Source organism: Ostrea edulis, chromosome 9 (assembly GCF_947568905.1).
Source record: "Ostrea edulis chromosome 9, xbOstEdul1.1, whole genome shotgun sequence".
NCBI classification, from domain to species: Eukaryota; Metazoa; Mollusca; class Bivalvia; order Ostreida; family Ostreidae; genus Ostrea; species Ostrea edulis.
Genome location: NC_079172.1, coordinates 58,444,783 through 58,459,698, shown reverse-complemented (window position 1 = coordinate 58,459,698; position 14,916 = coordinate 58,444,783). Strand labels below are relative to the sequence as shown.

Sequence of the window (14,916 nt, the reverse complement as noted above, 5' to 3'; positions counted from 1 at the left end):
TAGCAGGAAAACAAAGATTCAAAACTCTCCTGATTTTTTTTTGTAGATCAACCTTTGCAGTGTCCAATCTGAGATATTACAAATCAAAATGTATCTAAGCTAAACTCAATAGGGAAATTCGAGGCAGGCTACTGGCAAATAATTTGATGGGGTTTCAACAGTCTCGTTTTTAAAGTCAGCATTCCCTAAATTCTATGGTCGTTATAACGATCTAGTTTATAAATACAATTTGTCTGACGTGTTTCATACTAATTGGTAAGTTATTTACATATTGATTTTGACTACGAATGCCTTCGTTTACCTGATCAAGATCTAGTGCTCATACCGGGTCAACAAAGACTGCTTACTCCCCCTAGATACCTGATCCCACCTCTGGTATGTCCAGGGGTCCGTGTTTGCCCTTCTTATAGTTTGGTATCATTTTACATAAGATTTATGAGATTGATCAGCCTTTGTTATCTTCACCTGTTCAGTACATAAAGGACGTAGCTCGTGTACCGGTAAAAGTAGTCCAAAATACCCGGAAATTATATCTCTGTTTAAGATACTTTAACTGTCAGCCTTCAGAGGACAAAACAAAGTATATTTCAAAATGCATGTAACGAATGTTTTTATCAATTCTCACATTTTGTACTCCAGCACATATGAACTACATGTACTTTACAATATGCATTCTATATCTCAAAGTTCCTTGCGTTATTATGGTAAAACATTTACATAACTAAGCTTGCTGGTTTTGCTGGAATCGTAGCGTGAAATTTTTTCTCAAATTTGTAAACCCTTTAGTCCCACCTAGTTGCAAGAGCCATTCATTTGAACAAACTTGAAAGCCCTTCACCCAAGGATGCTTTTTGCCAAGTTTGGTTGAAATTGGCCAAGTGGTTTTGAAGAAATCGAAAATGTAAAAAGTTTACGGACAGACAGACGACGGACACTCACTTGAACCCTCAGTTTAGGTGAGCTAAGAAAATGGTCGTGAACAAAATGTCTTCCATCGTAGAACATTCTTTAACTCCTATGTACGCATAATGCAGTCTATTTGCAAGAAACAATTCATGATATTTTGCATATATTTTAATTAATAGGTCAACTTTATACGTGCATAATTTATAAAAGAAGCATAAGTTTATAAAAGAACCTTTAAAAAAACTATACAAGTTGAAAAAATCTGCTGCATACATGTAGTATTTGTTAATCAATGATAGTCATAAATAAATATCAATAGCAAACGGTCCTTCTAATTAAAGTCTAAACGTACACACGCATATGAACAAAGGAAAGTTTCATAATCATTTATTCAGGGGAAAATTGAAAACTCTCAGCATTCTCCAAAACGACGCACAATGTAGGGTCACGTGGTCCTTAGTATGAATACTTTCTGGAAGACGTCGCGTTTCGTTTACAAGCAATATATGTGACTTTACAGCTATCTAATAGAGTTTCATTTAGCTCTGCGTTCTCCCTAACAGTAGCACTATCAACGCGATGGCTTTTTAGGGATTGAAAAAAAAATCAACACTAATTTCTTTGTTATATGATGTGTCATGATGGCAAATTTTACATTAGTTTTTTTCTAATTGCTAAGAATCACCGAAAATATAAAGAAACAGTAAATGTTAGAATATTTAGCTGTGTCCATTGGCTACTCCATGGAATGCTTTAGCAGCCTGAAGCTTAGATCTTATGGATGCAAACTTTTCCACAACCATTTTATTTTCCGGATCTACATCTAATTTAGATGTATCTGTTACGACTCTGGCTTTTATGAAACCTTTGATAATGGCATCTTGAACCGGAAACCTTTCATTTGTAACATTGTTAACATATTCCCCACTCTCTTTGTCCAGAAGACCTTTACTAATTGCATCTGCAAACGACACCTTCTGTTTTGTTCTTTGGTCCAGTACTCCATGGACTGCATACGTTCTTGTGGTACTCTCTGCTTCATGATGCTCTCCACCATTATGATATTCTACTTTGACAAGGCCACTAGAAATTGCATCATCGATACTTATCAAATCACCTGTTTCAGTCCTGTAAGTGGAATCGGTTTTGTTAATGATTCCTTCAGTAGTGGCTTGCGCCAATGACATTTCCAGCTCCGTTGTTGGGTTAATTACACAGTTTATTGTGTACGGCCTATTTTCCTTTGTTGTTTTAATGGAGATTATGCCATAGGATTTTTTCTCTTCGCGAATTTTCTTCCTAGACGTGAATTCAAACATGATATTGCCATTGTTCATGGCCTCAGTGATGGAACAAGTGTCACCAGTGTCGGGGTTTATGTAAGTGTTGGTCGTTTGATCGATAATTCCCAACATGATGGCCTCCTGGAGCGATAACTCTCGTTCATCATCACGTGGGTCAGTCACGGATGTAATAACGAAAGTTGAACGCTCCTCTTCTACTGATGACATCACCTGGTCTGTTGACGTCACAGTTGTCTCTTCGTAGGTCTGATAAGACTCTTCCTCCTCTATAGCATCTATAGTATCTACAGAATCTGTCTCCTGCTGAAGAGGCTGTAATAAATGTAAAAATTCAAAATTGCAGATTTCGTGTGGGTCTTACTTTATCAGTTCCCTGAAATTAGATAGCGCGTGCGAGTCAAATGTCGTCGTTATGCTTTTGCTTACCAACATCATTTTGGCTATTGATTTTTTTCATTAAGCTGACAGCGTGATTGCTAATACATGTATTTTTGCACTGTGATGCATGCACAGTTAACAGAATATTTAATGACAAAAATCACAATATTTTCAAATACCAATACATTTACCAATAAACTGGGTTCAAGTAATTGATTTCATTAGTAAACAGAGTAAGCAATTCGTTGGATCTTGTTCAGATTTTTACATTTATTACCGATCAACTTATTTGGGACAGATTACATGTTATAAACCTTTAAGGGATTGGGGTTATGTTGTTTGTATAATTAGAAATATAAACTCATCAATTCATGATAGAATAAGAAGAGGAACACCCACGCTGCAAATCAGTCTCCCCAATATATTCAGTAATAACCAAATAAACCAATCCTCGGTCAAAGATGTCCAGTTTTGTGATAAACAAAATATATACCTGAACTTGACAAACAAGTAGCTCTTCCATAGGTTTTCTGTTTTCGGACGGAAATGGTTCCTTGGGAGTCTCAAAAACTGTTACGGAGGTAGCCTGAGTAAGGTCTTCTTTACCCAAGTCTAGCGTTGTATCCCAAAATCTGTCAACATCCATACAGCACTTTATTACACTTCATTTGTTGCAACAAAAGAACACAACAACCAATGCAAGTTCATGCATTGCAGCTCCCTGTACATTTACATGCACAACAGAAAGTAACGAAATGCTTACTTGACGAAATGAGCAGAAGTCACAAATTTCAGCTCATCCCATTTATCACAGACAAGCAGAAACTTTGGTGCCTTCAACAGTTCCACGATCCCTTTGTATGTCTCCCAGTAAGCCCAAAAATCCTATAGGAACATATGATTGCCAACGTTAGTGGTATCCTAAAGGATCTAAATCTATGGAAATTAATGGTTTATACATGTAACATCAGTGCTTTCATTCCCTTTCAGAAGAAAACGTCAAGACTCGTCTTACCTTGTAGTTGTTGAGAAGGTCTCTGAGGGACTTTATCTGAACGACAACTTGTGTTAAAGCCTCTGGATCTAATAAAACATATCACTCATATCATTATATTGAATAGTGAAAGACTTAGTCATTTAAATGTTTCTTATAAATGCTGTATTTAACGCACCTTCTGTGATCACTTTTCCATCCGATTCCTCCAAAATCATGCGCAATCTGAGAATTTTCTCTTGAAGTTCTTCGAATCCTCCGTAGCCGTTCCAGTTTTTGAGGAGTGTTTCTTCAATGTACTGCAGCACATTCAACAACTGCTTCTTTTCCTCGTCAGACATACACTGAAGCATCTGAATCTACATTTGATCGTGAATCAGACAACAGTTTTGCTACACAAATCATTGAGGTTGTATGTGATAAGACGGCCTAAACAACCAAAAGGGAAATAAAACTGAGAACCCGAGAGACAAAATGTAAGCAGCTGTGAATAAAGATGTGTACCCCACAAACAACACCATGTCGCATAGATTGTTTAGAATTCTGTCACAGTTTACTTATACTTATGTCTGACACTTACTTCTTGGTCCGTCCAGTCTCTGAATACTAAACCCATGAATGCAATCATCTGGTAACCAAGACGTTTGATACTAGTTGTCCACATTGTTAACAGTTGAATGCGTAACCTTGAAAAGAGAAATCAGCTTTCAGCTACTGAACTTGTGCAGATATGTTCATATTTCTACTTTTGACATACTTCTGGGGGGAATTATTCGCTACATTTACAGCCTACCTGATTGCAGCCTCTAGAGCCTCACTGGACGGTCCGCGAAGGAGGATAATAACAGCTGGAACCCATGCCGACTGTCCCTGTGAATTTTTCACCTATAGAAGAAGAAATATTCAATTACTAAACCTGTGAGCTTGCTCTAATTAACTGTTTTGGGTCATTGAGCTTCATTTCAGTACATTAATGCAGAATACGCACATGCCAACTCCCTTTCTTGCTGTTGTCAAGGAGTGTTAAGGTATCTCCTTCTGAAAATTCTATCTAAAAATGACATAAATATAAAATTGATATTATCTAGGATTGACAATGACATTTCACAAAGAAGACGCGGGTCAGTTTGCACTTGTACATGTACCTCGTTGGTTTTGTAGTCTGCAAGCGAAACGACCGGCCGTGGTTGCTCGATCTTCTCTAGCCTCATTTGGATGGGAACGATGTCACGTGCCCTGTCAAACAGGCTGTCAACTTTGCTCTGCCATTGCAAATAGGCCAACAACATATCCTGCAAGCAGTGCATAGAAATGTTCAGTGCCGGATCCAGAAAAAATTCAAAGTGGATTTGAGGACCAAAGTTTATTTCCAAAAGTTGGGGGGGGGGGGTGTTGAAGACCCAAAATGGCAAAAATGGACTATTTGGTTAAAATCATTCCAGCAATTGAGGGATTGCAACTCCTGACACCCCTCCCCTTTCTAGATCCGCCACTACATATTGGACATAGAATTCTTAAACTTCCCTCGAGTTTCAAGATAAATCCTTCCACTAGTAGGTTGACAAACTGCGATCAGTACAGTGTATTTAAACTTCATAGAAACTTCAAAGCCACTCAGAACCAAATTTGTCATGTAACAACTTATGAATAATGGAAAACATATTGTGATTTAATGTTACTCATTTCGGCCTTAAGTATAAAGTAAACTCTTTCAAAATGTTTTATTGTTTAAACATCTTCTCTACTCTTTGGCATCTTACAAACTGTTTGCATTCTACGTCATCAAAAGCAAACTTGCTACAATATTTCTTTTTAAGAAGAATAAAGCTACGGATTATGACTTCCGTAGTTCCTATGTCAGCGGTTAAAGTATGCCTTAAAATAAATCTGAGCGTTATATCTTAAAAGTTTGTTTTACATCCTTTTGAGAATTTTTCACTCATATTGAAACGTCACCAGCTGTGGTTGAAGTACTACAAATTTAGATCCATGCTAAGCGGTCAGGGCCGTAGCAATTAGGGCTCTTGAGCGTGCCAACGCCTGCCGCGACACGGGACCACCCCGTGATTCTCACATCTAATTACCGAGTGTTTGCTAACTGTCATGTTATTTCTAACCGCGCTTAGTCGTAAATTAACTAACCTGCATCGCGTGGTGGTTTGCAAAGTTCAACAATCTAGCTCTAGTTGGAAATAAAAACTAATAATAAAGAAGTTTTAATTCAAATAGTGTTTAAAATTAGCTTGACATACATATAGAAAGTTTACAGAACCCCAGGTTGTTGCAATATACGTCTGGACGTTGGAAGGAATGATATATGGAAAAACAATCTTGGATAAATTCTCAAACACTTTTCATCAGATCTACAGAACAATTTTTTTCCAGGTATAATGTAAGCTACATATGTCATGAATTCATTACTATAAGCTTAACTGTGGGTGTAAGCTACATATGTCATGAATTCATTACTATAAGCTTAACAGTGGGTGTAAGCTACACATGTCATGAATTCATTACTATAAGCTTAACAGTGGGTGTATGGAAATAGCCCAATCTAACGTCACGTGTTCGTAGTCTTCACACCCAGATTAATCCCCTATTCATTTTAAGATCAAAATATCAGGATTACTGGTCAAAATTTGCTAATAGCACTGCCATGTTCCTGTATTTGCTAATAGCACTGCCATGTTCCCGTATTTGCTAATAGCATTGCCATGTCCCTGTATTTTGACAAAACAGTGCGATAATTCTCCCCAGAAAGGACTGTACTTTAAGAGAAGAATTATAAAATGTTTCCTGACCAATGTTTTGAGAGTCCTCAGTATATCCTTATTACTCAAGATGACCATCACTGTGAAGTGATCCCCTTTAAAAATCAGGACAAAAGGTCAACGGTAACCATTATACACCATATATAAACCTGTACCAAGGCCATGACCGCTCCGATAGACATTACATGCGTACAAATGTACCTAGACTCATGTGGTTTGAGCATGAAGAATTTTGTTTCAATTCTCGGATTGAGAAAAGGTCTTAAGAGAGCATGATGGTCAATTTTTAGGGTTTCTTCCCACAACAATAATATGTTTACAACATCTGTACACCAACAATAATATGTTTACAATATCTGTATACCAACAATAATATGTTTACAATATCTGTACAAACAATAATATGTTTACAATATCTGTATACCAACAATAATATGTTTACAATATCTATACAAACAATAATATGTTTACAATATCTGTATACCAACAATAATATGTTTACAATATCTGTACAAACAATAATATGTTTACAGTATCTGTATACCAACAATAATATGTTTTCAATATCTGAACAACCAATAATATGCATGTTTACAATATCTGTATACCAACAATGATATATTTACAATATCTGTACAAACAATAATATGTTTACAATATCTGTACACCAACATAATATGTTTACAATATCTGTAAACCAACATAATATGTTTACACAACAACCGTTCATGTAGTTCATGTAGTACTTAATTAATTCTACAATTAATAGTAAACGTAGACGTATTGTCTACGTTTACCATTAATTGTAGAATTAATTAAGTACAGTAAATGTTGAACATGTTATGATAGTAAACATTCATCATATTAGTTGTGGTGGCATTTAATTCACATTCTGATTTTCAAAACATCATTTCATACTGATTTAAAGTACATGAACAAATAACTTCCTCTAATGTACATTCGTCATGAAATGGAAAAAAAGCTTTGATAATACGTAATGGTTTCTTCAAGAGAAGTGACACACAGTCACAAAACAATTTACGTTATCGTTTGAGGCTAGAACCACACGCATCAAATGTCGGTGCCATTACAGATCTGATGATTGTAATATGTACTAGTGAAGTAGAGCGTCCTTTAGTAAAGAAGTCGCGGTGTTAAGCAGCGACAGAGATTTACTACTGCAGCTCCCTAATTAGTCGCCACAGAAGACGGTACGGAAGTAGCTCTAATAGTGGATTAGTAGTCAGAGGGTTAGTGTTACACATTCTTGTAGGTTTGCCTTTGACTTGTTATAAGTATCGGTTATATAAAGAAAGATCCACACAACAAAGACTATCAGAGGGAACATGTATATCTGCTCCGCAAAATAAAGCCTGTCGAAACTAACGACACTTGATACAAAAACAAAATGGATGCTGGAGTTGTAATGTATATTTTGGCTTTGTTTCGTTGTAATAGGTACAAATATGAAATTCCTAAAAATAATATGGGACTTGTAAATTTTCTACGATGTTCAAAAGTTGAAATATAGTACCCCCTCCCATAAAATTTGATAGAAATCTCCCTGTTTTGGACTTGAATGAGAAATCATGTCATGTGGTAAATTGTACTTACTTATTAAAACACAAGTTTTACTTTTCATCATTTTGAAAACGTTTGTAGCAAGTGTGGTTAACTGATTATGTTTTAGTTTTATTCTGCACTGGTATACAGGCGACTGACTGCACCATAATGTACATCTCTCTCTCTCTCTCTCTCTCTCTCTCTCTCTCTCTCTCTCTCTCTCTCTCTCTCTCGCTCTCTCTCTCTCTCTAGCTCTCTCTCTAGCTCTCTTGGAAAGATATCAAGGTTGAATAAAGATGAGTGATTATGACAACCATGAGCTCCTTCCAAACAAAATCTTTCATGGAGATTTTCAAAATAAAAATGCATTTTTTTTTTATAGATCATATTAAACTGGTTGTTAAAAACAGGGCCATGATGGTGATATGTGTAATGTAATATGAAGTAAGTAAAGAATCTACGAAGTATAATCTTAATATACAATCATATTCAAACAAGTAAATAATGAGTGATCTGGATTTTAATAGGTGAATACCTTCATTTCCTCTTGAATGACCTTGACATCTGAATGGTCGCCGCTGAGTTTGGATCTATCAAAGGTCAAATGTATCCGGGATAAGGTCGTGTTCATCCAGTACTCCACTTCGTCCACCTCATGAAAAAACTGAAATAAAAACAACAACTTTCTTTAAGGACATGTCAGACAAAGCAATTTCTTTTTGAGTACAATGTACACAATGAGACTGATGAGGATTAATCTTAAGCTTAATAAAATACTGTCTACCCTCAAATAACATTAATGAATACAAAAATACGAATTTCATTTCTCTTAGTAAATGGAAATTCATCAAATAAGTACTTTTGTGTAAATAAGTTTACGATATATCACACGCCATGCAGCGGGGCATTTACGACATTTCACACGCCATACAGCGGGACTTTTACGACATCTCACACGCCATGCAGCGGGGCATTTACGACATCTCACACGCCATACAGCGGGACTTTTAGGTTACGAAATAAGATATAGTCAACCTAAACAGTTTTTTTTCTGACGACGCAAGATGATGCAAAGAAAATCTTGTGTTTCAGTTCAATCTCATAAAGTACCACTACTGTTACACAAGCTTCCGCCATACATCATATTGTGAATTCCATTACATAGATCAAAGTCGGAAGTTTGGTGTCTGGGGTCTAGATTTAGGCTCAAAATCATTTTGTTTATCATTGGCGCGTAAAAGTCACAAAAAGTTCACTGACATTTTGATCATATTTAAAACAGAATCTCAGCATAAATGTAATGACTCACAAGTCACTTAAGACTTAATCCTTCCGGCACAGTGTGCTAGATCTAGTAATACTTTAAATTTGGAAAGAAAGCTTCCCAGTCCGTTATGCAATGTAGAAAGAGAGTCTGAGAAAATTCCGGTGTTTTACAACAATCAAAAATAGGATGAAAATAATTATCAGGAAAGGTTTAATAAGTATGAAATTCTGGCCATTTTTAAAGATTTGTTTCTCATTCAAATCAACATACTTTAAGCTAAGCTGATGTCCCCGCAGTAGGCTATAAACATTATACAATGTCCATTTCAGTTAACAATGCTGTTGTAGTACATTTTAATGTACGCCAATTTGTTGCCAAATTACTAGCATACTATGTCGGGCAATTCATGTTTGTTTTTTAGTTGTAGAAAGTGATGTATTTCAAAGTTATCTAAAATGAATATGAATGTTGATAATGTAAAATTAAATTCACACGGTAAAAACCGTTGTTCAACACCCTGAAACTCGTAATTTTTAAAAAAGAAAAAGAAAATCCGGAGAAAATACCCAGTCTCCTATAATAAAGTTATAGCTTGAAACTGTTTGAGTTAGTCAGTTAAATTATGTACACAGCACTATAGAAATGACGATATTGAGCCGTCTGTCATTAGTAACATTTCAGGATATAAAATTCGTTTATATATTATAGCACAAATTTACCAGTCATACCAATAACCTGCACACTATAAAATTCTAATGAAAATACTACTAGAATAGTCTGATAAGCTGTGTACTCTTCGCGCTTGAATATAGCAAAGGTTACCTCCCGTATTAATCGCTAAGCATGTTCCATCTTCTCGATGTATTACATATAGCTGGTAAACCGAAATCCCCCCCCCCCCCCCCCCCCCCATAGCCCACAGGTTTGCTTAGCATGCACACACATGGTGAAAATCAACTATGTCGTTTTACTTATGCATGTATTATGATGGGAAAATGGTTCAATATGACATTGTTGAAAACAATCCATCAATGTCATGTATATGGTATTTACATGTGTATTTCATGTTAACATAATTTCAGGAAATCGCCTTCTTGCTATCTAAGTCAAGGTGCGACATCTACGCTATACGTAAAATTGATACTAGAATATTCAATAAGTTATCGTGACAATATAGAACTTTGTACAATACGAATTCGTTCTAATTTGAAAGTTTGGCCTGGGTTATTTTACGCTTACCGCAACTCATACTCAAACTCAGCCATGTTTGTTTTACCACACTCATACTCAAACTCAGCCATGTTTATTTTGAGTACAACTCTGAGTAAGCTCCGAAGCATACTTGAAAATTTTTGAGCATGTACTCCATCTGAGTATGAGAATAATTTCATAAAAGTTTTATAACCTTCACTTTTGAGTATGAGTACAATTTAGAGCACGGAGTTTGAGTATGAAAATGTGCTCAAAAAAGATTTATAACCTCCGGGCCTGGAGTTTGGTCGGAGGCATTGATTAATAATTTGCAATGCTCAATAATTAATTCGAAAGAAAACCCACTTTAGTTAGTAAATTGTAAATTGTTTCATAGAAAATTAAAATATCATTTGCGGATAGTAAAACATTTAAAGAATATTGGTGCTGATATTTGAAATGTCAAAATAAGATCAGTTCATGTGTATTTCACAGTTTTCTTCCCAAAACAGCACTGACCTGCTTCATACATGTATCGGTAAATAAAACAGGAATTCAATAATTCTGTAATCACGCTAACGATAACACTATCAAAATATCACACGGTTAAGTATACAATAGATGTAATAAGACTGGTGATTTAGGTGCCGGTCACGCCTGGTCGTTCTCGCATCCGAAACAGATAAACGAACCCCTAGCGCAAACATCCATGCATCAAAGGACCCCGTTGGAAATAAGCTTTCGAGCTTTCATGGGTTATCCTTGGTATTTATGTATGTATGTATTTATACCGAATGAATATTAATTAATTTATTTTTTATTTGAGTATCGGTCTCCGTCGGCCGAGGATAGACATAGAACAAAACTCGTGTATGTGCAGGAAAGCACTCGTGACCTGCCATCACTGTTTAAATCTTGAAATCATAAAAAATGATTTGTCTTATTTGACCCAGGAACGTAAATTTAATAGTTACTCTTGTAAAGATTTGGACAGAAATGACTTGCCTCGTGAAACATGGCGGCGTTCCTGAGGTGGACCTGAGAACACTGCAACATGGTGTCGACCCACCGCCAGTTGTTTCTGACAGCAATATGGCAGTTCTGTAACAAAAGAAAAGGAAAAGGTACAATGAGGAAAACACATGTTTTTTAAACATAAACCTGTACATTTTATGTATAGATATGTTATACATTTTATGTGTAGATATGTTATATACTTTATGTATAGATATGTTATACATTTTATGTATAGATATGTTATACATTTTATGTATAGATATGTTATATACTTTATGTATAGATATGTTATACATTTTATGTATAGATATGTTATACATTTTATGTATAGATATGTTATATACTTTATGTATAGATATGTTATATACTTTATGTATAGATATGTTATACATTTTATGTGTAGATATGTTATATACTTTATGTATAGATATGTTATACATTTTATGTATAGATATGTTATACATTTTATGTATAGATATGTTATATACTTTATGTATAGATATGTTATACATTTTATGTATAGATATGTTATATACTTTATGTATAGATATGTTATATACTTTATGTATAGATATGTTATACATTTTATGTATAGATATGTTATACATTTTATGTCTAGATATGTTTATATTTTAAGCGTAGATATGTTTATATTTTATGTTTAGATATGTTATATATTTTATGCCTAGATATGTTTATATTTTATGCCTAGATATGTTTATATTTTATGTATAGATATGTTTATATTTTATGTATAGATATGTTATACATTTTATGTCTAGATATGTTATACATCTTATGTCTAGATATGTTATACATTTTATGTGTAGATATGTTTATATTTTATGTGTAGATATGTTATACATTTTATGTATAGATATGTTTATATTTTATGTCTAGATATGTTATACATTTTATGTCTAGATATGTTATACATCTTATGTCTAGATATGTTATACATTTTATGTGTAGATATGTTTATATTTTATGTGTAGATATGTTTATATTTTATGTGTAGATATGTTTATATTTTATGTGTAGATATGTTATACATTTTATGTCTAGATATGTTTATATTTTATGTGTAGATATGTTTATATTTTATGTGTAGATATGTTATACATCTTATGTCTAGATATGTTATACATTTTATGTGTAGATATGTTTATATTTTATGTATAGATATGTTATATACTTTATGTCTAGATATGTTATACATCTTATGTCTAGATATGTTATACATTTTATGTATAGATATGTTATACATTTTATGTGTAGATATGTTATACATTTTATTATAAATATGTTATACATTTTATGTCTAGATATGTTATACATTTTATGTGTAGATATGTTTATATTTTATGTGTAGATATGTTATACATTTTATGTGTAGATATGTTTATATTTTATGTGTAGATATGTTATACATTTTATGTATAGATATGTTATACATTTTATGTATAGATATGTTTTACATTTTATGTCTAGATATGTTATACATTTTATGTTTAGATATATTATACATTTTATGTGTAGATATGTTATACATTTTATGTTTAGATATATTATACATTTTATGTGTAGATATGTTATATACTTTATGTCTAGATTTGTTATACATTTTATGTCTAGATATGTTATACATTTTATGTTTAGATATGTTATACATTTTATGTGTAGATATGTTATACATTTTATGTTTAGATATATTATACATTTTATGTGTAGATATGTTATACATTTTATGTCTAGATATGTTATACATTTTATGTGTAGATATGTTATACATTTTATGTCTAGATATGTTTATATTTTAAGCGTAGATATGTTATACATTTTATGTCTAGATATGTTATACATTTTATGTCTAGATATGTTTATATTTTAAGCGTAGATATGTTTATATTTTATGTGTAGATATGTTATACATTTTATGTATAGATATGTTATACATTTTATGTTTAGATATTTTATACATTTTATGTATAGATATGTTATACATTTTATGTCTAGATATGTTATACATTTTATGTATAGATATGTTATACATTTTATGTTTAGATATATTATACATTTTATGTTTAGATATATTATACATCTTATGTCTAGATATGTTATACACTTTATGTCCTGAACAAGTACACATATTTTCAAGTCAACATACTTTCCATGATGCGCCAACGTGCTTCATGGAGTATACTGACGTAAAACGCCGAGGTTCATACCCTCATGTATTTTCAAAAATGATTTATTTCTTAAACACATGTGAAACAAGTAAACTTCATGAATAAGTACGCTCAACCTATACATTTTTAGTCTGTTAAACCTATCAATTTCATTTCTATATACAGGTATGTTACACGTGTACATTTCATATCTATATACATTTACACTGCACTAAATATTTAATAAAGCTACGCACGAATATAATTATAGATTCTCACTTTTGCTGTTGTAACTAAACTTTCATTGCTCTGTGACTTAGATCCAGTGTCTTTGCTATTCTTTCCTAAATTTACCAGATGCACTGCACGTGCATCAAAGTCACAGGCCAAATTCTGAAAGAGAAATATAATAATCATTTCCAAACGATATTACACAGATCAAATATAAAACCTTTAATCTTAGGAATTTATTGTATTTTAATGTACATGTACATGTATTTAATTCAACGTGTGACGATTTGCAGAATAACATTGCATTAATATGTGATTTTCGGGGGGATATCACCTTTCTATTATATATATATATATATATATATATATATATATATATATATATATGCATGTAATATTTTTCTGATATTTTTGATTTGGATATAATTAAACATGAGATAATTAAACAGTACAGCAGACCTCGATTCCTTCCTCTAGCGACGCTATACCACTTAAAACTTCCATACACGATGTGCGTTTGGAGGATATAGCCTAAAAATAAAATAGAGTTATCTCTCTTTATGAAAGAAATCTTCACAGTGAAATATTTAAAAAAAAAATTGCAGTAGATATTATAGTCTAGGTCACCTACACGTTTGTCAATGCAGTGTTCTACGAGACAAACTTGGTTTGAGTGGGAAGTCAAACGGCTTGCGTGACCTAGGCTACAGATATTACTATCCATAGCATTCATACATGGGCCATAAATCCCGTGATATATACAGTAACAATATGAAAAATTGGTTACATGTAATAAATAACCATTTTAAAAACTTCACTGGGATATGAAGTAGGACGATCACGTTATCATATCATGACAAGCCCGTTGGGCTTCTTCGTAGATTTCAATGGTCAATCTCTAACGAAAGGACGATTTATGCAAGCTTCACTTAGTGCTCGTAGCGCATAGAACTCTGGGTAGAGAATGTTCAATGGTCTTTATTAGGAAACAGGAGTCTCAACTTTTCCCGCTTTGCGTGAGCTGGCCGATATTAGAACTGATGTTAATTGAGCAATCGTGGAAAGAGAACTTTGCAAGGATTTCAGTAGTCATCCTTGTCGGGGATCAGGGAACTTCTCGGGGTAG

At 33.5% G+C, this 14,916-nt stretch overlaps 1 protein-coding gene across 7 annotated transcripts in view; it reads right to left on the bottom strand.

The window, feature by feature from the left end:
* Window positions 1-1,059: 1,059 nt before the first annotated feature.
* LOC125658065 (uncharacterized) overlaps window positions 1,060-14,916 on the bottom strand; it is a 30,645-nt gene continuing 16,788 nt past the window's right edge. For all 7 annotated transcript variants that reach the window (XM_048889139.2, XM_048889140.2, XM_048889143.2 and 4 more), the window contains 13 exons: window positions 14,250-14,321; window positions 13,839-13,952; window positions 11,380-11,475; window positions 8,452-8,580; window positions 4,728-4,874; window positions 4,571-4,633; window positions 4,376-4,467; window positions 4,163-4,268; window positions 3,761-3,941; window positions 3,604-3,671; window positions 3,352-3,473; window positions 3,082-3,220; window positions 1,060-2,522 (listed from right to left, as the gene is read on the bottom strand). In XM_048889139.2, coding sequence (XP_048745096.1) covers window positions 1,626-2,522; window positions 3,082-3,220; window positions 3,352-3,473; window positions 3,604-3,671; window positions 3,761-3,941; window positions 4,163-4,268; window positions 4,376-4,467; window positions 4,571-4,633; window positions 4,728-4,874; window positions 8,452-8,580; window positions 11,380-11,475; window positions 13,839-13,952; window positions 14,250-14,321 — 2,226 coding nt within the window. In that variant the 3' untranslated portion in view covers window positions 1,060-1,625. The remainder of the gene's footprint in view (window positions 2,523-3,081; window positions 3,221-3,351; window positions 3,474-3,603; window positions 3,672-3,760; window positions 3,942-4,162; window positions 4,269-4,375; window positions 4,468-4,570; window positions 4,634-4,727; window positions 4,875-8,451; window positions 8,581-11,379; window positions 11,476-13,838; window positions 13,953-14,249; window positions 14,322-14,916) is intronic.